The sequence below is a fragment of the Arachis hypogaea genome, chromosome 15, assembly GCF_003086295.3.
Source record: "Arachis hypogaea cultivar Tifrunner chromosome 15, arahy.Tifrunner.gnm2.J5K5, whole genome shotgun sequence".
Taxonomy (NCBI): domain Eukaryota; kingdom Viridiplantae; phylum Streptophyta; class Magnoliopsida; order Fabales; family Fabaceae; genus Arachis; species Arachis hypogaea.
Window position 1 is genome coordinate 14926841 of NC_092050.1, and position 24217 is coordinate 14951057.

The 24217-nt window shown below is 35.4% G+C and overlaps 1 protein-coding gene and 1 pseudogene across 1 annotated transcript; one reads left to right on the forward strand and one right to left on the reverse strand.

The window, feature by feature from the left end:
• Positions 1-501: 501 nt before the first annotated feature.
• Positions 502-3802, forward strand: LOC112749606 (flavin-containing monooxygenase FMO GS-OX-like 4). The gene is made up of 6 exons (XM_025797899.3): positions 502-1330; positions 1949-2019; positions 2155-2307; positions 2420-2502; positions 2609-2918; positions 3173-3802. Exons 1-6 carry the CDS (start codon positions 718-720, stop codon positions 3353-3355), a joined length of 1413 nt encoding a protein of 470 aa, XP_025653684.1. The 5' UTR covers positions 502-717; the 3' UTR covers positions 3356-3802.
• On the reverse strand, positions 3790-22737 carry LOC112747970 (pentatricopeptide repeat-containing protein At4g18975, chloroplastic-like; annotated as a pseudogene).
• Between the last annotated feature and the right edge of the window lie 1480 nt (positions 22738-24217).

Sequence of the window (24217 nt, forward strand, 5' to 3'; positions counted from 1 at the left end):
AAATTAATATTTTTATAATAATAAATTATTTTTTAATTTATAAATTTTAATAATATTATTATAAAAATAATATTTATATTAATTTTAATTATTTTTATTAATTAATTAAATAAGATCATAATAAAAACTAAGTTTAATTTATTTTAATACAAAAATATTTTAAAATTTTATTTATTTATAATTAAAAAATTAATATAAAATTATTTTTTATAATAAGTAGATCATAAATAAAGGATAAAATGAGTTTTTTTTAGAAAATAAAAATAACTATTTTGTTTAAGTACTAATTTTACTGGAAAAAGAAAGAAGAAAAAAAGCGGATTAATTTTTTTATATATTAAAAAAAATTTGGTGTAATACTCAATTATTAGATTTTATGTTATTTTTTAAAATTATAGAAATAGTATAGTACACCTTCTTGTATTGTATGTATTGTATATAATATACAATACAAGAAGACGTATTGTCAATACAAAAAAAACGTATTATACTGTTCTCACAATTTTAAAAAATACCATAAAATCTAATAGTTAATTATTACACCAAAATTATACCAATACCTAAAAAAATAAAAGGAAAAGCGGCAGTGGCAGAGCATTTTTAAAATAAATAGTAGAGAAATAAATAATAAAATAATAATAAGGCGAATGTCGTCTTAAGCTAGCTAACAGCCCATATTTATTGCTTAAATGGTTAATAGAAAAAGAAGGATAGCCCATGCCACCGCCAATCAATTCCATCCTCCGTCAACCACCTCCGCCACTCCCACTCATGTCGTCTCTCACGACGCGCCACGTGGCAGTCATCGGAGCTGGTGCCGCCGGCCTAATTGCCGCTCGCGAGCTCCGACGAGAAGGGCACCACGTGGTGGTGTTCGAGCTAGGCGAGCAAGTTGGCGGGACCTGGGTGTACACTCCGGAGAGCGAATCGGACCCGCTAGGCGTGGACCCGAAGCGCAGGGTGGTGCACTCGAGCCTGTACGATTCGCTCCGAACGAACCTGCCTCGGGAGTGCATGGGGGTTCGGGATTACCCGTTCGAGAGGAGAGAGGGGAAAGACAGGGACCCGAGAAGGTTCCCGGGTCACAGGGAGGTGCTGATGTACCTGCAGGATTTCGCTGCCGATTTCGGGATCGGAGAAGTTGTGAGGCTGCAGACGGAGGTGGTGATCGCTGGGTTGGGAGAGGAAGGGAAGTGGAGGGTGAGATCCAGGCCGTCCAATCACAACAGAATGAGATCTGATGATTGCGATTGTGTGGATGAGATTTACGACGCCGTTGTTGTTTGCAATGGCCACTACGTTCAGCCTCGCATCGCTGACAATATCCCTGGTTTGTTTTCTGTTTTTAGTTACTGTCCCCACCTTCTTTCCTTGTTTTTATATGCGCCTTTCACTTTTCAATAATTATTAAAGTATTTATTTAAAACAATTTTAAATTTTAATAATTTTATTTCTTGATTTATGATTTGTGTCAAGTTTAGAACTTAGGAGGGATTTGTCTATTATTTCTTTTTTCTTTGGTACATTATTATTTATTTCTTTTCTCGAATTCGCGAAATAATAATGCTTTTTCTAGGGCCTACATGATTTGTAATGGCTAATGTCAAATCTGCCCTGGGAAAGTACGGGCTATACTCCAAGAGTTGGCCCAAAACCAAACTGTGACAAAATAGTTATTAGATTGCTCCGGTTCAGGTCATTACCAAAAACAAAATATTCTTAGATTGCCCCTCTTTTGGACTCTTTTTAAAGAAAAAACAAATTTCATACATACACGTTAATTTGTGAAGGAAAATTATATCTCCTTTAGCTATTCAAGCTACCGCGAAAATCTTGAGGGCGGAAACGTCAATCCCAGTAATTGATAATTAACAAGAGAATGAGATGAAATTCATTATTTATGCTCGTGTTTTGTTTCGTTCCATGTTTTAATTTAAAATCTTTGCAGGGATTACTGCATGGCGAGGGAAGCAAATGCACAGCCACAATTATAGGACACCTGAGCCTTTTCAAGATCAAGTATGTGCCTGCAAAAGCATTTTTTGGCCTGTATTATACTGCTAATACTCTCTAGCTCCATTAAAATATCATATGTTGTTGCTCTACGTTTGATATTTTTTAGCGTATCTGGTTTTTCCATTTCAACTCGGGCAGGTGATTGTTCTAATAGGTGGTGCAGCAAGTGCTGTCGATATCTCTCGAGACATCGCTACCGTTGCTAAAGAAGTTCACATTGTAGATAGGTCACTCAACGAAAATGCAATTGGCAAGCTACCCGGCCATGATAACATGTGGCTTCATTCTATGGTAAAACTTATCATCCATGGTGAGAATTGGATGGCTATTATGATTACTAGTATCCATCATTTTATTTGACAACTTTTCTCTTGAATGGTTTATCTTACGCGCTGGTATGCAGATTGACAGTGTTCATCAAGATGGCCGTGTGATTTTCAAAGATGGAGACACAGTCGGTGCGGAAATCATAGTACATTGCACAGGGTATTCTCAGCGTACTCCATTCAGTTTTATTCAAGACCCTACAAATACAATTGAAGAGAACTGAATAATTGTTGATGATTGATGACTATTTTTGTTCGTTTATCAGGTACAAGTATGATTTCCCATTCCTTGAAACAAACGGGGAAGTGAGTGTAGATGAAAACCGTGTAGGACCATTGTACAAGCATGTTTTTCCACCGGCATTGGCCCCATGGCTTTCATTTGTTGGGTTGCCTTGGAAGGTTGTTCCCTTCCCCATGTTCGAACTGCAGACCAAATGGATAGCAGGAGCTTTGTCAAATCGCCTTGCACTTCCTTCCAAAGAAGAAATGACTCAAGATACTGAAGCATTCTACTCTTCACTTGAAGCTTCTGGCACTCCTAAGCGTTACACTCATAATATGGCCAATTACCAGGTGCTTCCTAAAGTTAAAACTTAAAAGTGATGAATCTTTTTTAGCTTGTCTTATGACTGTGGTTATCTAAAATCATATACTCCCTTCCCCAATTCATAGTAACTGTTGTTTGTTTTACTTTCTGCTGCACTCGTATCCAGTTCTATTTTAATGATAATGATTAAATACATCGAAACGAAAATATTCTGAACCAGAAAGAATATATATCAACAATACTTATATTGTGTGTTTGGGATTATATATGGTGATGACAGTGGGACTACGATAACTGGATTGCTGATCAGTGTGGGATTCCTGGTATTGAAGAATGGAGGGTGGAAATGTACAAGTTTGCATCTAAGAACAAGAGGCTGCGACCTGAGTCATACCGTGACGAATGGGATGATGATGAATTGGTTCTGGAAGCTCAACGAGATTTTTCTAAGTATTTGAACTGAATGACAAGTCAACTGAGAAGTCTCAAGCTCAGCTATATTGCCATCTGCTCTGATCTCAATGCCGAGTTATACAATTACAACAAAGTTGAGTAAATTAGCACTTGAAAGTAATAAGTTAGTCATACACGAAAAAATAAATAGTTGTTTCATTCACTAATAAAATTGATTATGTTCAGATTACTTGTTTCTATAAATGTTTTCTTTTCAGTTGATGGTAATTCGCTTTGGCACTTGGCAGTGCTTCAATCACGACTGAATTCGTTGAAACAAGTACAGGGTTTTTGTCAACCCTAAATTTAACACTCCAGTTATATATGGATGTATTAGCTCTAAATAATTTAGTTATTGTACTTTGGAGCCATACCGGTCCAAATTCAAAACCAATCAACTACAAAAAATACTGTTGTGCGAAGACAACAAATAAGACTTCCTTTTCAATTTTTCTCATATGAGTTCCTCCTAGCTTTCTTAATTGATCCTTCTTTTGTGTAGAGACTGCTATATTTCTCCAGTATCCTCTCTTTCTCTTTGATGTAAGTCCAACATCTCGTATACATTTGCTACTTTCTGAATAATGGTTTTATCTCGAGGTTTACGATCAAAAACTTCAAATCCCTTGAAAAACTCTTGATGAAAGAACACAAAATTATAATGCAAATGTTAATGCGTCAATCCGAAATAAAATATCAATGACGGTCCAATGACACTGTGTTTTATCGATTTTTAGCAAATCGAGAGTAGTTCGATATCTAATGGTTTAGAATTGAAACCTACTCCTTTGTGAGTACCAGTTTTTTAAAGTGCATCAAAGGTTCTTTCGATCAAACAAAATAACCTTTGAAAATAAATTGACTGGAATTGAAATGAATTGCATTGAATTTAAATAAAACGGTATAAAATGCCTTCGATTAGATCAAAGGACTTTTAAATTTGAAAGTAAGATACTGAAACTTAAAATTAAACAAGAAAGATAAAAGTTTTCCTGAAAAGTAAATTTGCAGATAAAATAAAGATTACAAGAAACATAAATGGAATTTAAAGATGTGGAAGGAACTCTACAGAAAAGTAACTCGAACGTAAACTTAGAAAGTCGCAGGAATATGAGTGTGCTTGAGTGTTTTCTGAAGCAAAGTTTCAACCCTTTTTTCATCTATCTTTTATCTATTTATAAAAGTCTTTGACCAATCAGATTCAAGAGTAACTTCCATGCGTATTAGTTTTCGAGTAACCGTTCCCGCTCTTTCTGTACAATCGTGTGTAACCGCAAAAAATCAGCTTCAAATAACCTTCATTCCTCAACTGAGTACATCGACTGGCTCCTGTTTTTCGTTCTTCGACTAATCTTTCTCAATACAACCTTCATTCTTTGAAATAGAAATCCATTACATTTCGAATTTGGTATGTTTCGAAACAAAATATTTTCGATCAATAAACTGCCCCTTAGAATTAATGTGTTTTTTCAATATCTTTAAAGAATGAAACACTTAATCCTATCTAATTTAACTTCGCCACTATAATTAATAAATTCGTTTTAAATGAAACCTACTAATTTTCATTTATTTGTGTCCACTACGGCACGTTCCCCACTACACATCGTTTTTCTCTCTCCCACTTCACCTTCTCAAAGAAGTTTCTAATTTCAAATTTTGAAAAACGAAATACGAAACAACAATGCCCCTCCTTTATTTTCACTTAATAAAATTTCACCGTTACTCAACGTCAACCTTTCATCTCCTTAAATGTCACCTTTCTTTTCAAAAACTTTTTACCACCTGTTTCTGAATTATTCTGTGCAAATTCTCCCTTTATAATCAAATCAATCATTAGAAATTTTTTTACACTCCCATCAATGGCTTCTTCTTCTGTTCCAAAAACTTTATCTACTAAAGACAAAGGCAAACACACCGCAACCGAAGCCTTTGAACAACCTGACTTGCAGATATTAAATCGATTCAATGATATTATCATTGAAGATCCCAAGAGTTTGTCTACTGACAAAAGGATTCTCATCTCTTTCACTGCCGAAGATAAGACTTGCTATTTTGTTGGCCCCTTACAGACTCTGGAGCACACCAAAAAGAATGTCCATTTCTTTCCAAATGCCAAAGAAGAAGATTTGCTCATCAAATAGGACCTTTTCATTGCTCTCTTCATCGATCACAAGAAATCCTTCAGAAACAACCTTAAAATCATTTCCCGAAATGCCAACTTTCTTGCCTGGTATCAACACCTTGAATCAGCAAAAGGTAATGTTTAGAGAGCACAGGGCATCCATGACCTTCTTCGTCTCTCTCACATCACACCCACCACACATCGCTGGATGATTGGGACTGCACTGTGTTTCTGGAACAAGACCACCAACAATTTTCACCTCCTTTGTAGAATGGTGGAGCCCACACTGTTTGATGTTGCCGCCATTACTGGTCTCCCGGTAAACTATCCCGAGGCAACATTCTACACAAAACCAACTAAATCCTATAAGATAGTTCAAAAGAACTCTTACAGTGATTTTATTAATTACCACATGGGTTATGGAAATGATCCTGTGACTGATGAGGAAAGTGTAGCTTTTTTATACTACTGGTTAAATGCTATTATTTTTTGTTCGAGGAGTATTCAAATGCAAAAATTATTCCTCCCATTGGCTGCCTTACTCGATGAAGATCACAAATTTAACTTGGCCAAGTTAGTTTTGGAAAATTTGTTTGATGAACTGGGGCACTTGGTTGACTATCTCCGAAATAGATCTTCGATCAGTCTAGGTGATCCCCTCTGGCTTTTACAAATCTGGCTAAATGCCGTTTTTGAAAAATTTATAAAACAAGATGGGGGCAACACTTCGAAAAAATAGCACATCAAAGACTTTTGATTAGTCCCATTTCAGCCAAACTTTAAGGATGCCACTTCGACCAAAGACCTTTTTTTGGGTTGTATTCTCACTACTCCATTCATGCAAAAGCTTTCAGAATGAAGAACTGACATTTAACCCCTTCTTACGTTGAGGTTGTAAACTGGCTTGGTTCGAACGTCTCCTTTTTCCTACTAACGATGAAGACAACGATGTAGCCAATGCGACTTGAGCAAATTTCCTTGCTATTCAGGTATTTCCAATAGGAATATCTCAATACAAGAAAGAGCAATTTAAAGTAACCCTCCATGCTCCTCGTTATGTCGCAAGACAAATGGGTTTCTCCCAAGCTCTTGCATCACCTGTTCCTCGGAAAGACAGTGCTCTTTGTCATTTCGAATTCAAATCGAGGAAAGATATCAAAAAATGTCTCGATGTCAACCATACACATCGAGGCAACTATTCTCATTTGTCTTATGTTTGTAGTGCCTTCGTCACTAAATCTTTCATTGAGTGGTGGAACAATTATTATTCTCGATACAATCGTACCTTGGATAAAATCAAAGAATTTGCGATTAAAACTCTCCAAGTGGCTGAGGCCTCACCCAAAAAAGCTCCGAAAAGGAAAATCAAAGCTTCTGTACAACCCAAACAACCACGACAAAAGATTCAAAAAACTTCGACCAAAACCTCCAAACCTGTAAAGGTAAACACTTAGTTGACTCTTCCTATCAAACTTTTATCATCATATATATCTTAACAAACTTTGTATTCAATTGTTCAATCTTTAATTCAGAAGCAATCATCAAGTGAAAGCACTTCTAATGAGAGTTAACAACCATCCCAATCGAATATTTTTTTCTCATCCTCCGATAGTTCTGATTCAGATGACTTCTCAGAGACTTCTTCATTCCCACATCTCCAACCTAGAAAATCTGCCCAGGTAAAACTATTCACCAATTTAAACTTGTTCTAATCGATTTTGAATTCTTTTACTTACAAATACTTCTATCATGACAAAAGCTGGGAGGGATGCTCAATCCATTCCTTCCTCACCGATTTCACAAATCGATAAAAAAAAGGACATCAACACGGATCAAGATCTCAAGAACCTCACTCCTTGGTTCAAGCAATCATTATTATGGCCAACCCTATCCAAATTATTCCACCATTGATCATTGAAAAACAAAACCTGGTGGATATGAGCCAAGAAAAATCTCCTCAAGTTGTGAACAATTCCACTCCTTCTTCTCCCATTAATGCTAACCTTATTATCAACTTCTCGATTTCACAAACCCTCAACTCACCTATTCGAGAAACTAGAGAAGCCATACCTTCTCCTCAACATCCTTCAAGTCCAAGAGAACCAACCAAACCATCTTCTTCACAAGTCCCTAAACTTTAAAGAAATTCCAGCCACTAAATCTGATCTTCCAGATACTAAATTGGCTAAACTTGTAGTTGTTTTGACCAAAATCACCCAAGAAGAAGAAATTCCTATTTCAAGTCCGATCAAAGAGAATTTGGCAGCTCCAACTCTCCCTGCAAATCTTATCTCTACACTCTCGAACAAATAATCTCTGTTCTTAGGCTACTAACCCATACTGTTAATGAGTGGGTTGCACAATCCGATTTAAATAGCCTTTTATTTAACATTCTAAGTTCTTCCCTTTAATTCCAGGTTCCACCTCAATTCTCCTCGATAGTGAGAATATTCATGAGGGTTTCCAAAAATCTCTCCATCTCTCAAGACAGATTAAACAAAGCAAAAGAAAGAGTGATCAAAATCGAAATGGAGCCTAAAAAAGTTGGTGTTGTCCACCAGTCAATACAAAAATCATACAAAGAATTCGATCTGAGGGTTGCCCAAGCTGCCAGCACCCAAACTTATTTTGACAATCGAGAAGAACTCAAAAAAGAACTTGCAAGAATTCAACAAAGGAAAGCTGAGTTAGCAGAGCCTTATGCTATGGCACAGCAAAAGAAACACAAACTTTTCATAGACCTTTGCAAGGTGGAAAACAAACAAGAAGAAATCAGAAGAAGATATGACAGAGCGCAAAACAAAGAACACGGCGAAGTTGAAATTTATTATGCCCACTATAACATCCTTGCTTCTAACACCTCATGATCGTACTAAAAGTTCAGGCGTTACTTACCTCTAATTCTTTAATTTGATACTATATTTATTTAATATTGAGCCTTCGCGAATATGAACCAAATCTTTAATTATGAAAGCAAAAATTCTTTACTTTAAAATCACATAGTCACATAGATACATATTCACATAATAATAAATACATAGACTTATCCAAAACTTCTTAATATACAGGTCCTGCCCCTCTAAAATTTAAAATGACAAATGACGAGGGGTAAAATAAAATCTAAAACTAAATCAAATATAGAGAATGAAAACATATATATACATAAAGCTCCGTAGTTCAATCATGGCTTCGTGCCAAAACTTCCTGATGAACCTGTCACTGAAAAGAAATTCTGAAGGGGAGTGAGAACTTCGTCCTCAAAAGAGTTCTCAGTAGAGGGTTTAAGAATTTTTATAAGAAGATACGTTTAAAGAGAAGAATTAATTCCAAGGCAGTGATTATTGTTTGTCCTATGAATCTTTTAAAAACCAACGACTAACCATCCAAAACCTTTTTAAAGAAATAATATTTAATTTTTTTTAGAAATCTAAAACCTTTCTTTTCTTATAAGAAAAATCTTAATTAGTTTCCTAAACTGTATGAATGACCAACCTGCTCCAAGCATAGGTTCATTAAGTCTATGCTAAACTAGCTTGATTTTTCATATTTTACTAAACCAATCACAGCCCCCACCTCAAGCAACTCAACCAAATCAGCAATCAAATCATCACATCAGGAAAATAACCCTCAGCTTCACCACCACCAGCATGAGGGATCTCTCAGTTGCACACACATACAATACAAACAAGAAAAACATAGATAGGATGCTAATACAGGAAGTAGGTCAAATAGCAGATAAGCATAGTTAAACAGATAGGCAAACCAAAACAATGCACACCTAAACAAAACATACAAATGCATATGATGTATGCCTGTCTTATGGCTAATGAGCTCATTTGTCGGTTATACAGCCAACCCAACATGTCCTAGTAGCTAACCATTGGACAATCCCTCTGTGCGCGCATCCCCAAACTCAAAAATAATATCCATGGAGTCAAACTCCAAGCTCAATAATATAATATTCCATGGAATCAAACTCCAAACTCAAATATAATATTCCATGAGAAAAATCCCAAGCTTAATATATATATACATTCCCATGGGGGAACCCAGGGAGTTAAAGTGTCCGATTACATCTTGCGACAGAGAGTCAACAATTAGTCTCAATTTTGCAAGTCTCATTTACTTTTAGTCTATTTTCATCATCAATTCATATCTCATTGAAATATCAAATTCATCATTCCTCATTATCACACCTACCATTTGGTTCATCAATAATTTAAACGTAAAATATAATTCATTCTTTTCTAAATAAATCAAACTTAAAACATATAATCTTTAAAACCAAATCTTTCTAAATAATCAATTAAAACGAATCTTTCAGATTTTCATAAAATTTTTTGCAGCATCTCCTCTAAAACTCGGATTCTGCCACCCTTCTCGGGTTCCATCCAAACATTATTCAAACCCTTCTCAACCATTTCCAAACAGTAAATCATTTCTAGTAATCAAACTGTTTCCAATATTAAATTCTTTTCAAATTTGATTTAAACCAAATTTCAATATAAATTTTTTTCTAATACCAAATTATTTTCAGAATTAAACTAAATTTTAATATTAAATCTTTTCAAAAGTCAATTCATTTTCAATAACAAAACCTTTCCAAATCTCAAGAAAACCAATTCGGCAACTGCCAATTTAACAAAATCAATAACTCAGAATATTCAACTTTATCAAACAGTCAATAACCCAACTAGTCAAACAATCACAATTATCCAGAGCAACTCAGTTCAATCCATAAGACTCTTATAATCACCAAAATATATTTTTGCATCAAGATCGATTTATAACAATTCTCGAAAATAAAATGAGTCTAAGGAAAGCACCCCTACCTCGATTAACCGAACTCAGAAATCAAACACGACAAACCCACTTATTCCAAATTAACAGCAACAGCGGCAATGGCATGAGAACCAGCCAGAAAAAGCAGAAACACAACGGCAATACTAAAATAGAGATATATTTACTGATGAAATTAGAACTTGGTAGAGATAAACAAAATTGGAATAAAACAAAGGTAAAAGCATGGTAGATTCAGGAATTACAGAATTGAGACCAAGACAAGAAAGATGGTGATGCTAGTGGCTCTGATAGCGGTAGAGGCTCCGACAGCTACGAGAACCAGGAACAGAGGTATAACTGAGTAAGCCTCCCCTCCAAAAGCAGCACCAACTCCAACAAAGCTTGACGGTGGTAGCGGCTAACTTCAGTGCTAGCGACGCCGAGCAGAACGGCGACAGTGACTAAGGGTACGAACAGTGGCACTGGAACAACGGCGATGGAACCCTCACATCGGTGGTCGTGGATCAGTGGCAACGGTGGCGTGGAACACAGCTCCTCCTCTTCTCGATGGCGACCCTGACTCTTGCGTTCGTTCTCTCTCTCTCTGCTGGCCCCTCGACGGCGACGACTCTAGGGGAGATAACGAGTATGGACGGCAGCGATGAGGCGTGGGTCGATAGCAGCGATGGCGGACAACCCCCCTTTCTCTCTTCTCTTATCCTAGCGCGGCTCTCCCTCTCTTTTTCCCTCTTCCCCCGTCGTGGCCCTCACTCTTTTCTTTCCCTCTCTGTTCTGCGTTTCTTTCCCTCTTTTGTTGGTGTGGGTGGCTAGGATAAGGAATTAGGGTTAGGGTTTCTCAATTTAGGAATTAGGGTTTGTGAGTTTGATTTGGGAATTTAGGGTTAGGGTTAGGTTTTTATAAAAGAATATGGATAAAATAGATATTTTGATAAAATTGGTGAGTAAAATAATAATTTTAAAATCAAATGTACTCCATTTAAAAATATTTAAGAAGAGGTAAATACCAAATCGGTTTCCGAAAAATTCTGACGCTGATAAAATGGTAACTGATCTTTGTTATTGACAAAATAATCCCCGAAGGATTTTAAAATTTGACAAAAGTGATTAACCTTCAATTGAGTTACCTAAAGTTAAAGTTTAAGGATGACGTGTCAGTTGACCATTTTCATAATTACAAAATTTATCACTTTTAACTTTTATAATTTTAAAAACACCCCAATTTCAATTTTTTAAAACCCTAATCCCCTTTCTTATGGAACACTCGTCTCTTCCTCTTCCTCAGCATCCTCCTCCAATTTTCTTCTTCTTCCCCAATAAAATCATTTTCATTTTCGTTCATCGCCGCCTCTACCTTCCTTCTCCTTCTTCCTCTGACCAACCTCCGGCTCTGGCTTATTACAACAGCGCCGCCCTCCTCCTTCCCCCTTCTCCTCTCTCTTCTAACCCAAGATGCTTATTTGAGACTCAACCCCTTTTTCATTTCTCTTTTTTTCTTGACCCAGTGGTTGTGATGCTACTATGGCTGTTGAGCTCATGATGGGTGGTTATAGAAACAACAACAGCAGCAGCAGCTTCGCCACTTCCAAGGCTGAAGAGAACGCCGTCCAAAAAGTGGCATCTCTCTCAGACTCAGCCCCAACACTTTAACGCTTCTTCTTCTTCTTTTTCTTCTTCTTCTTCTTCTTCTTCTTTTTCAATCAAGACAGTTTCACATATGTCCAGTAAGAGATTTTTAGCAAAAATAATAGCAGAAAAACTAACAAAACCCTAACAATTTTTCACTCAGAATGTTCGCATTTTCATTACCATTATCATACAAGGAAACTGACGCCTTGATAGCGTGGTTCAACTCACGTTCAATCTCTTGATCCGCCCCAAAAGAAATAAGATTTTTACTGTCAACTTGCCCCCACTCTCAATTTTCATAGGCATCTTGCCTAAAATATTTGATGTATCCTTCTTAGCTGCCTTACTTGAGGTCTCTCCAATAAAAAGGAGAAGAAAAAAAGATATTAGGATTTTTTGAAAATGATGATGATTTAGAACAAGAGATGAGAGTTTCAGAGAAAAGGGATTAGGGTTTTTTAAAATTAAAATTGGGGTATTTTTAAAATTATAAAAGTTAAAAGTGGTAAATTTTGTAATTATAAAAATTGTTAATTGATACGTCACCTTTCAGCTTTAACTCCAAGTCACTCAATTGAAAGTTAGTCACTTTTGTCAAATTTTAAAATCTTTTAGAGATCATTTTGTCAATAACAAAGATCAGATACCATTTTGTCAGCGTCAAAATCTTTCAGGTACCGATTTAGTATTTACCTCTATTTAAGAATACTATTCATCAACATATTACTGAGTAAAAACAATTATTTTTAATTTAAATTATAAAATGAACAGGTTAATTATACTTTATAAAATATAATTTAAACCCAAAATGTGAATTATCTAAATTAAATCATTTAACTCTTCATTATTTTTTTATTACCAAAACTTAATTTCAAATTATATAAAATAACCAATTTCAATAAAATTTTACAAGAATATTAATTAACTTAAATTCTAAATATTTATAAAATCAACTTAATCATTCTTAATAGATTATTTTCTAAAAATAAAAAATTCAAATTAAATAATAATTTATTCATAATAGAAGTTACTTAAATTAAATTATATAATTCTTCTATTACTAAATTTTAATCTGTGTTATGCAAAATATTCAATTATAATAAAATTACATAAGAATCTTAATTAATTTAAAATTAACTTATCTCTTATTCTATTTAATTATTTTTAGTAAAATAATTTTCTTAAAATAAAATCTTCAACAAATATAATAAATCATAAATAATTCATTATTTAATTTTACAAAAATTCAGATTGTTACACCCACAACAGCGATAGAGCTCAACTTCGTATGGAACTCGAGGAACTTTTAGCCCCTCACTTGCCCAAAATCTTATGTATTGTTTGCTCTGAAATCCCTTTTTTATTTCATTTTCACTCTTTTTATTCAAACACTACTTTCTATATATCGATATTGCTTCAAGTACTTTCCATTTATCGACTTGACTATATTGCCAGAATCAATATCTTTAATGAGATATGCGTTCCCAGAATACAAATCGATTACCTGAAAAGGTCCTTGCCAATTATGGGATAATTTACCAAAAATTTTCGATTTCTTTTCCGTTGGTAAAATAACTTTTAAATCCAACTCTCCCACGCTAAAGCACTTCCCTTTCATTTGACGGTTATAACTCCGAGCAATACTATTCTTTTGATGAATTAAATTTTCGAGTGCTAAAATGAATTCCTTATCTAAATCATTCAATTCATCATCCATTGCGTTCTAATAATCTTCAATCGGTAAATCATCTTGCTTCATCACTCTTAAAGTATTAAGATTAATTTCTAATGGCAGCACCGTATCATGGCCATACACCAATTTATAAGAAGATGTATTTGTTGATCCTCTAGGTGAATTTCGATAAGTCTACAACACTTGGCTTAAAGTCTCATGCCAAGTTTGAGGTTTACGACTGATTTGTTTCTTAATCAAATTGATCAAAATTTTATTTGTTGCCTCAACTTGACCATTTGCTTGTGCATAATATGGAGTCGAAGGTACCATAGTAATGTTCCTCGAGGCTGCAAAATTTTTAATGCGTTAACCAGTAAACATAGTCCCCTGATCAGTACTCAAAGTTTGAGGAATCCCAAATCAATGAATTATATATTCCTCTATGAAGTCAATAATTTCATTTTGACCGGCCTCTATTAAAGGAACGGCATCAACCCACTTTGTAAAATAATCGATTGCCACTAGGATAAATTTATGATTCTTCGATGAAGGTGAGTGTATTATTCCAATCAAATCCAAAGCCCATCCTCGAAATGACCATGGTTTAATAATTGAATGTAATTCGGAGGCTGGAATCTATTGTATCACTCCGTGTCGTCGACACTCCTGACATGCTTTTGCATAATCGATGCAGTCTTTAATCATAGAAGGCCAATACACTCGATCTCTTCGAAGTACCCATTTCATTTTCATTCCGGCTTGATGAGCACTACATATACCTTTATGAACTTTTCCAAGGGCAATATCTTTATACGATTGACCCAAACACCTGAAAAGGCTACCATCGACGCCTTTTTTGTACAATTCATCAGCCATCAATATAAAATTCATTGCTTTTAACTTAACTTTTCGATCCACCTGAATATTCTGATTTTTTAAATATTCTGCAATTATTTTTCTCCAATCATCATCATCCCATTCATCCAGAATCAAAGCCTCTCTTTCTTCAATAGGTACCAATTTCTCCAAAGTTTCAGGGAGTATTCTATATCTCGATGCAATTTGGGCCAACTCATTAGTAATCTCATTATGAATCCTTGGAATATGAACCAAAGATACTATTCGAAAAGACACTAACAACACCCATGCTAACGATAAATACTTTTGTAACTACTCGTTATTACACTTAAACACTTTCGATAACTGTTTCAATACCAATTGAGAATCCCCAAGGATTTGAACATCTAATGCCCCTTTACCAATCAAAATTTCCAATCCTAATATCAAGGCTTCATACCCAGCGACATTATTCAAACAACGGTATTTTAACTCAAAAAAAAATTTTCTAATGGAGCGCCTTCCGGAGAAATGATCAAAATCCCAACTCCAGCACCATATTTGTGTTTCGAACCGTCAAAATACATTTTTCAATAATCGAAAACTATATCAACTATATTTGCCCCTTGGTCATTGAGATTGTTCCGTTAAGGCAAGCATCCAATTCCCTAACCGACCTCTTAACATATGATAAGATAACATGTATTTTTATCAAATCTGTCTGTGCAATTACTTTCACAGTTTTTGCAACCATATAACATTTCAAATTTGTACAAGCATAGTACAAAGACAAACACAACTTTTCGATAGGAGAATATCTTGTCTCGATATCGGTTAGCACTCTACTTAGATAATAAATGGCTCTCTCATGTCCTTCTTCATCATCCTAAGCTAACATGCATCCAATAGTATTCATAGATGTTGCAATATACAATTTCAAAGGCTCATAGGAATGGACCGTCGCCATCACTGGTGCTTTAGACAAGTAAGCTTTGACTTATTCAAACGCTTTTTGATGTTCTTCTGTCCATTCATATTGTGATTCATCATTAAGCTTAACTAAAGATGCAAAGATTTGAGTTTGGCCAGAAAGGTTCGATATGAATTGTCGAAGGTAATTAACGTTCCGAAGGTAAGATTGTACTTCCTTTTTTGACTTAGGAGGAGGCAAATCTAGAATTGCTTTAGCTTTATTTTGATCAATAGCAATTCCTTTCTTATGAACAATAAATCCCAAGAAATTTCTTTCAAACACACCAAATGCACACTTCAAAGGATTAATCTTTAACCCTTTTTTACGCATTGTATTAAATGCCTGCCTTAAATGATTGAGATGTTGGTTTATCGAATTCGATTTGACTATAACATCATCAATATAAACTTCCATGAACAACCCGATAAATTCATGAAATATGGTATTCATGGCGCGTTGGTATGTTCCACCAGCATTTTTTAAACCAAAAGGAGTTACTATCCATTCATATGTCCCTAGTGCCCACGACATCGAAAGGCAGTTTTTGATACATCGTCTTCAATGATAAAGATTTGGTTATATCCCGAATAACCGTCCATAAAACTTAAGATTTCATTGCCTGCTGTAGAATCGATCAACATATCTGCTATGGGCATAAAGCATTCATCTTTTTTAGTAGCATTGTTTAAATCTCGAGAATTAATACATACTCACAGCTTTCCATTCTTTTTTATTACTAGCGGTTCGAATAAATTTTGCTTTAATCAATCGTTCAATCTCTTCTTTAATTTTCTGATTGATCTCAGGAACAAAACGTCATGGTGTTTACTTTACTAGCCTAGCAAATGGTTTCAATGCTAATCGATGTTTCACAAGGGAGCGATTGAGACCCGGCATCTTAGGATAATCCTAAGCAAAATAGTCTTTGTATTCAAGTAAAAGACTCAACAACTTTGTTTGAAACGGCTCATCAAGATTCTTACAAACATAAGTAATTAGAACATCATCATTAGTTTCCAAATTAACTTCTTTGAGAGGATCTTGTGACTCGAAATCTCTCATCACGTCATCATCATTTACTAAATATTTCTTGAAACCCAAAGGCTCCAAATCATAAATGCAATCAAAAGATAAATCAATAGGCTCATTTAAAATGAAACAAACTTTATTATCAACCAGATCATCAATTGAATCATTTTCAGTACAATGAGCTTTAGCTATATCAATAGAAGCCTGACTGATAACATTACGAGAAACAGAAAAATAATAAGAACCCAAACCATGCCTAAATTCGATTAAAGGAATCGAATCTGTCCTACTTACTGAAATATCTAAATTGAAATTCCTACATGATTCGACTTCATATGTGGAATCATCTTTATTTTCAACAGAATGGAAATTACCTATATAATTATTTAAAGTTACTAGGTAATTCGAGACATCTTGTTCAGTAGCCATGGAGAGATGTCTTCGAACCACCACCTATGCAAACTATCACTCCCAACCAGTTGGAGGGGCCTCAAGCTCTGGATTACAGAGTTTCACGTTTAAACCTTTTGAAGTCAAGAAACAATCTTCGCAGTTGAAGGAGTTGAGCACCCTGTCGACATTTAAAGGCTTCAGCTTACCATTATACACTCTGAAATCGGCATGCAGCTGTTCAACATATAAATTCAAATCTGCCTTGATCATTTCATGTTTTCCTTCATCTCTCCACAAAAGGACACTTCGATACACAGTCAAAGGTACAGCCCCAACACCATGAATCCAATCGCATCCCAATAACACATTGTAACTGGCCTTCGAAGATATGACCACGAAGACATTATTTCGATCAGAAGATCCAACTTGCATACCAAGAGTTACCAATCCTTTTGCAGGAGTAGATACTCCACTGTGATCAGTTACAGAAATATTAGTGGGAATCAGACCACTAGGATGCTTCCCCACTTTCATTAGCATTCTCTCTGGCAACAAACTGATTGTTGCACCCCCATCGGTTAGAACTTTGTTCACACTAATCCTACTCATATAGGCTATAATATGCAGTGCGCGAAGATGGGACTTCTGTTTCTTAGTAGGCCTTTGGAAGTAACCCACTTCATCCTCAGTTCAAATGAATGAGAATACTTCCTCGTCTTTTACATCATAATCCTCATGTGGATTTCCTTCATACTCTCCGAGGTACTCAATAGGAATAATCGAAATGGTACTTACCATCTCATCATTACATTCCTTGAAATATTTCTTCCCTTTTTCAAATTTAGTAGGAGATGGAATCTCTTTCCGGACCGTTTCCCGATCAGCTGGGAATACCACTCGAGAATGAATAGAAGGGGTTGTCCATTTGGCTTTATCATTCAAAGATGGCCTTGGTATCTGACGTGCACCTCTTCCTCTTTGGCTTCCCCTGGCTCGACCCCAAAAATAAGGATAACGGCCACGATGGAAACCTTGATGGCCCCATTGTGGGTTACGCCTGTATTGAGCATCTCTATTACGAAATTCTTGGCAATTTTGTATCCATTGTGCACCTAAAGCCTGCGAACATCTCAGTGAGGAAGAAAGATTCCTTTGAGGGACACCAGAACTCTGTCCCTCCATTCTTCGAGTTGGTTGCCTCTGTCGAACTTGTTCTTTTTTATGAGCAAAATCTTTCTTCATTCTTTCTTTCTCAAAAATTGCTGCAGCTTCAGCATCAAAAACTGCATTACATCAAGGACACAGAGATACATCCCGATCTTTCAACTTTTGTTGCATTAAAAAACTCCAAGATCCCATCACCAACTCTGGGATATACCGCTCAAACATTGGTCTCGAAGTCTCCTAGAGCAGTATCGAAGTCATAAGAGAAGCCAACCATATTAACACTGAAACATGGTTCTGCAAAACTAGCTCCAGCATCGAATGGATCGAAATCAACCTTCATTTCTTTCTTACCATCATCAAATTTTAACCTCCCTTCCATGATTGCTTCTTGTATCAAGTCCTTGAAATGGATACAATTATTAGTCGAATGGCTAGTTGCTTGATGAAACTTACAATAGGATTTTCCCTTTAAATCTTTTATGGAAATCAGTGTCTTATCCTCTAGCAAGATTAATTGTTTATCTTTAAGCAACACATCAAATATTTGATCAGATTTCGAAATATCAAAACTATATTTTTTCTCACTCTTATGTTTCGAATCACTTAATTTATCAACATTCGAGATTTTCTTAAGTAAAGAACAAACATAAGATGACCATTTCTTTAATTTAGCCAAATCAACCTCTGTTTCAAAATCAGATTCTTCACTCGAAGAATTCATTGCAACATATGATACTTTCTCCTTTTGAGAAAAAGATTTATTTTTCAGTTTTCTCTCATTTTTATACTTCTCTTTTTCTTTTTGGAGAATTTCAACCTAGCGCAGCCTTTCAGCCAAATGGGCCAAATCAGGTATATGAACATGAAGCAACTTTCGATGCATGTAAAAACCTAGCCCCATAATTGCTATTTTTACCACCTCACTCTTTGGGAGAGATACATAACATCGACTCCGAGCATTTTTGAAATGGATCATATAATCGTCAATTGTTTCTCCATTATCACTTTTTAAAGCCACCAGGTCGGTAACTGTTATGTTCAACTCCCCTCTATAAAATTGTGAGTGGAAAGCACTCTCCAACTGTGCCCAAGTCACCATCGAATTAGGCTTAAGATTTGAAAATCAAGTAAATGCATTCTTCGTCAATGAACAAGGAAAAATTTCATTTTTAAATTCTCATCATTGGCCAAATTGCCTATCTCAACCAAATATCGAGCAATAACAATAGTCAATTCACCAACCTAAACCCTAAACCCTAAACCCTAAACCCTAAATCACTTTTTAAAGCCACCAGGTCGGTAACTGTTATGTTCAACTCCCCTCTATAAAATTGTGAGTGGAAAGCACTCTCCAACTGTGCCCAAGTCACCATCGAATTAGGCTTAAGATTTGAAAATCAAGTAAATGCATTCTTCGTCAATGAACAAGGAAAAATTTCATTTTTAAATTCTCATCATTGGCCAAATTGCCTATCTCAACCAAATATCGAGCAATAACAATAGTCAATTCACCAACCTCTCCAGCAAATTTTATAACTATTTTAGGATTTTTTACTCTCCAAGGCACCTCTGCCATTTGAACAACAGCTGGAAAAGCAGAGATGAAATAAGGTCGACTCATAAAACCCACATTGAATCCAACCCTTTTGAGCACATCCTCAACAATTCTCGTGATTTGATAACGTTCACCACCTTGATTGACTCTCAATTGAGCCAAAATATCATCAGCATTTTGGCCACGACGAACCGTTCGAGAATTTTCTCTGCCTAGGAGTGCATCATCATTTTCATTTTTAACCAAATTTTCAATGCCTCCATAGTTTCCTTCCATAATTTGCCTATCACCCTCATCATAATCAACAATTCGAGCGATTTGCTCTACTTTCTTAGCAAGACGTCTAAACTTGGTCTCATGATCTGTCATCATAGGGTTCAAAATTGTAGTAATTTGTTGGGTTAACAAGTTAACCAAATCATGATGACTTTCATCGACGTTTTGTCGAAAAGCTGCCATCGAATTAGAAGCATTCGATGTAGAACCCACATAATAATCTCGAGAATACTCAGGATGTTGTTGCAATGGCTGAACATTATTTTCCCTGATTGTACTTCCAAATCAAATTAGAGGAAAAAAAACTACCTATTGGCGGTGTGTAACCTGGAGGAAGGCCATAAGGTGGCCAACCGACGGTCACTGGGGGTTGAGTTTATGATGTATTACCACGTGGGAGGATACTACGCCCATTATTCCTTGTTTGAGAAATAGTAACCACCACACTTTTGTTCAACACACTTCCTTTCGGACGTGAAGTCACATCCACCGAGGATTGTGCAACTACAGGCACACTGTCACTTGCAGATGAACCACCATTCACATTCAAAACTTTGTCTGCCATGTGTAAAATTCTTCCACTTCTTAATTGCATACACTATGGCAACACACAATCATTTGACACACTTAACCTTTCAAACTGTCCCACCGTGCGTGCCAATTTATTTTATCAATTTTTAGCAAATTGAGGGTGATCCGATATCTAATAGTCTGGGAGCGAAACATACTCCTCTGTGAGTACTAGTTTTCTAAAGTGCATCAAAGGTTCTTTCGATCGAAAAAAATAAAAGAAATAGGAAAGATAAACAAAATAAACTTTGAAAATAAATTGACTGGAATTGAAATGAATTGAATTGAATTTAAATGAAACGGTAAAATGCCTTCGATTAGATTACAGGACTTTTGAAGTTGAAAGTAAGATACTGAAACTTAAAATTAAACAAGAAAGATAAAAGTTTGGTTGAAAAGTAAATTTGCAGAAAAAATAAAGATTACAAGAAACATAAATGGAATTTAAAGATGTGGAAGGAACCCTACGAAAAGTAACTCGAACGCAGACTCAGAAAGTTGTAAGGATATGAGTGTACTTGAGTATTTTCTAAAGCAAAGTTCTAACCTTTTCTTCATCAATCTTTTATCTATTTATAAAAGTCTTTGACTAATCAGATTCAAGAATAACTTCCATGCGTACTAGTCTTCGAGTAATCGTTCCCGCTCTTTCTATACAATCGTGTGTAACCGCAAAAAATAACTTCAAATAACCTTCATTCCTCGATTGAGTACATCGACTGGATCCTATTTCTCGTTCCTCAACAAATCTTTCACGATACAACCTTCATTCTTCGAAATAGAAATCCATTACATTTTGAGCTCGGTATTTCTCAAAATAAAATATTTTTGATCAACACATTGTAATCGAATATTTGTGCAAATTGTCCATAACGATCAAATGAGCATCAGTAGAAGACAATAAAACTATAGTATATGGTTAGTTTGGAAAATATACCTGAACAAGATCATCCAGCATTTTGTTTCGATAATATACAGCTATCATGAGATGACACAACTGCCAGGGAACTGAATGCAAATTAGTGGCAATTTTGGTCTGCCAGAATTTGTGCGCTTCTTCCACTCTATGGTCCATATCTAAAGCTCGAATCAATTGACCATATGTTTCCATTGTGTTCCCCTGCCCCTTGCTCATCATCCATTTAATCACCTAAAGAAACCGAGTAATTTATTAAATAAAAGTGAGGTTAAGCTAAATTCCATTTAATTACGAATATCTTAGTTGCTCAAAACTGGCAACAAATCATGATATCATGTAATTTAATAAGCAAAAGAAGGAACACTACAAGATTGATAAGCTTTTACATATAAATCTAAAGTATGAGGAACTTTAATAAATAAAAAGAATAGCTAGTCATTTTGGAATATTGAAATTCCTAGATTCCCCTATCTATCTAGTTGAAGTTAACAGAGATGAGAAAGAAAGCAACCAGTGATCGCCTAATAGGATACCTGAACAATCCTATGTCATTTCTGTTGCTTCTTGAGAGCGTTCAATATGAGTTTCAAAGAGGCAATAGGGAAGTTCTACTCCCACGCAAGCCATGTATTAAGGGCACCATAAGTCGCTTCCTTCGTGTCGTTCAGATCAAGAAGCTGTGTCGCATCGCATTATTTGGTATTTAAACAAGCAATTCGAGAAACGAAAAAGACGAACTTGACTGGGCATGATGATAGATACTTATAGTAGAGAGAAGATACTTGTTCTTATCCTTCTTAAAAATGTTGTGGCCAATATAATGATTTGGTGCATCTGTATGTGTAGGTTTTTGTTGGGGAGGGGGATTAGAAATAGCCTACGAAAAATGCATTATTTTGTACAAGTATTTAAGAGTTAGGGAACAAATTGTTGATGAGCGAGAAGAGTACCTGTGATTGTGAGGGGTTGAAATGGGATAAGTTGCAGTAACGGTGAGAGGCATGATTAGGATGAAGTTTAGTGAATCTAGCAACCTGTAGATAATAAATATCCAAAGCAAGCTTAGCACACTAGTTTCGTTCAGTTCAGTTGGAAAAACAAGAAACGAAGAGAAGAATGGGACTGAAAAGATGAGAAAAGCAAGGTGACCTCCACATTTATCTCTGTTGTCATCCCTCGAGCTGTGGACGCCGTCGTCGTCCATCTGGTTGCTATCGGCACCATCGTGTCTGCGCGAAGACCAGCCACGTCGCAGTGTGTACCGCCATCCGCATCTCCAACTGCATCCAAGCATGCATCGCAAGCGGAGGAAGACGTCAAGCCATCGCGGACCACCACAGCACCCTCCTCGTCGCGATTCGTAGCCCTGCCACCACTGCATCACCGTTCTCGTCGCGATTCGCAGCACCGTCACCACCGCCGTAACCATTCTCCTCGCAATTCGCATAATACCGCCGAAGCCCCTCCTCCCCTAACAATACACAGATCACTGCCGCAACCCTCCTCCCTTTGCAATTGCATCTTCGTCGATCACCACTGTGTTCAAACGAAACAAGGTGGTTGTTTCTCCCCCCCCCCCCTTTTTGAATTTTATGAAATTGGATGTTTGTTTCAATAGTTAAATTGATGTTTTTGTGAATGATTAAGATCTTTACTTCCATCTAGAACTAGTAGAATGGATTTTTTGATCATTTGTTTTAAATAATTATTTTTTTTCTTTTCCCTTTTTAAATAATCAAGATAGTGAAACAAAAGTAGAAAACAACCAATATTATGCAGATTATGTAGATGGAATTGAGGAAGGAAACTCAATGAGTGATGGAGGAACCCACCACTAAGACCTTTTGGCTTTGTGGACAAAGAAATTTCAATTTCTATAGAATTTTGTTGCAAGTTTTAGTAATGATGAGGGTGGTTTTCCTTCTGTTTTTTGTTCTTGTAAATCTTTTGTGTTTTGCTGCTTCACGTTCGAATTCTTCATAAAGATGGATATTTTGTGCAAATCTTTCCTGTTAAAGAATATATTCAAGTCCAGGGAAAGGAAAAGGTTTACTTTTGATTATTGGTGTTGCTTTTTGATAATCTTGGGAATGAGATGAGTTTGAAAAGGTTGGGTTTTTTTTATTTGCCCCATTAGTTTTTCTGTTATTGATTTGCACTGTTTCTCTTTTATGTTTATAATTTGCATGTGACTTATACAATTTTTGAGCTATTGAAAAAAAAAGATTGTTGTAGAATGATATATGATTGACTTTTACAGCATGATGAACTTAGTTGCAGAATTATTTTCTATTCTTGTGAAGTTTAATGTCTACTTATATGTGCCCCTACAAGATTAAATTGTGAATTATACTATGATTATAATAAGATTATGGATATTTTTTTGCTCTTATGTGGATGTTTATTAGATGGATGTTTTTTTATATTGTAGATTATATTTACAAAAATTTAACATGAATACAAAATTTTGTTATTAGTAAAATTTTTTAGCAACCACTTATATGTTCTTTATTTAGGCGGATTTTACAGTAAATATGGATATTATGCAGAATATTTAAAAGGATTCCAACTAATCATAGAATCAGCACCATGCAGAATATTACTTGTTTGCAAATGAGAATTGGGATGATCTTAGATCTGTGGTTAACTTTGCCATTGATCTTAATAATTCCAAAATTTATATATGATTATAATTAAAGAGTTTAATAATATTTTGAGAGGGTATTATTATTAGGATATTCAGCTGCTTAAAACTATACTACTGATTCCAATAATAGTGGCATGTATTATTATTATTATTATTATTATTATTATTATTATTATTATTATTATTATTATTATTATTATTATTATGTATTTCTATCTTACTCCAACTTTCAATTTCTTAAGGACAATTATATACGTTATGAAATATAGGATTTTGGTGA

What these genes read in the sequence shown, in the direction of transcription:
- LOC112749606 (XM_025797899.3), top strand. Translation starts at nt 718, where the DNA reads ATGCCACCGCCAATCAATTCCATCCTCCGTCAACCACCTCCGCCACTC. An exon ending in CATCGCTGACAATATCCCTG is followed by an intron (nt 1,331 to 1,948) that starts GTTTGTTTTCTG and finishes AAATCTTTGCAG; the next exon opens with GGATTACTGCATGGCGAGGG. An exon ending in CTGAGCCTTTTCAAGATCAA is followed by an intron (nt 2,020 to 2,154) that starts GTATGTGCCTGC and finishes CAACTCGGGCAG; the next exon opens with GTGATTGTTCTAATAGGTGG.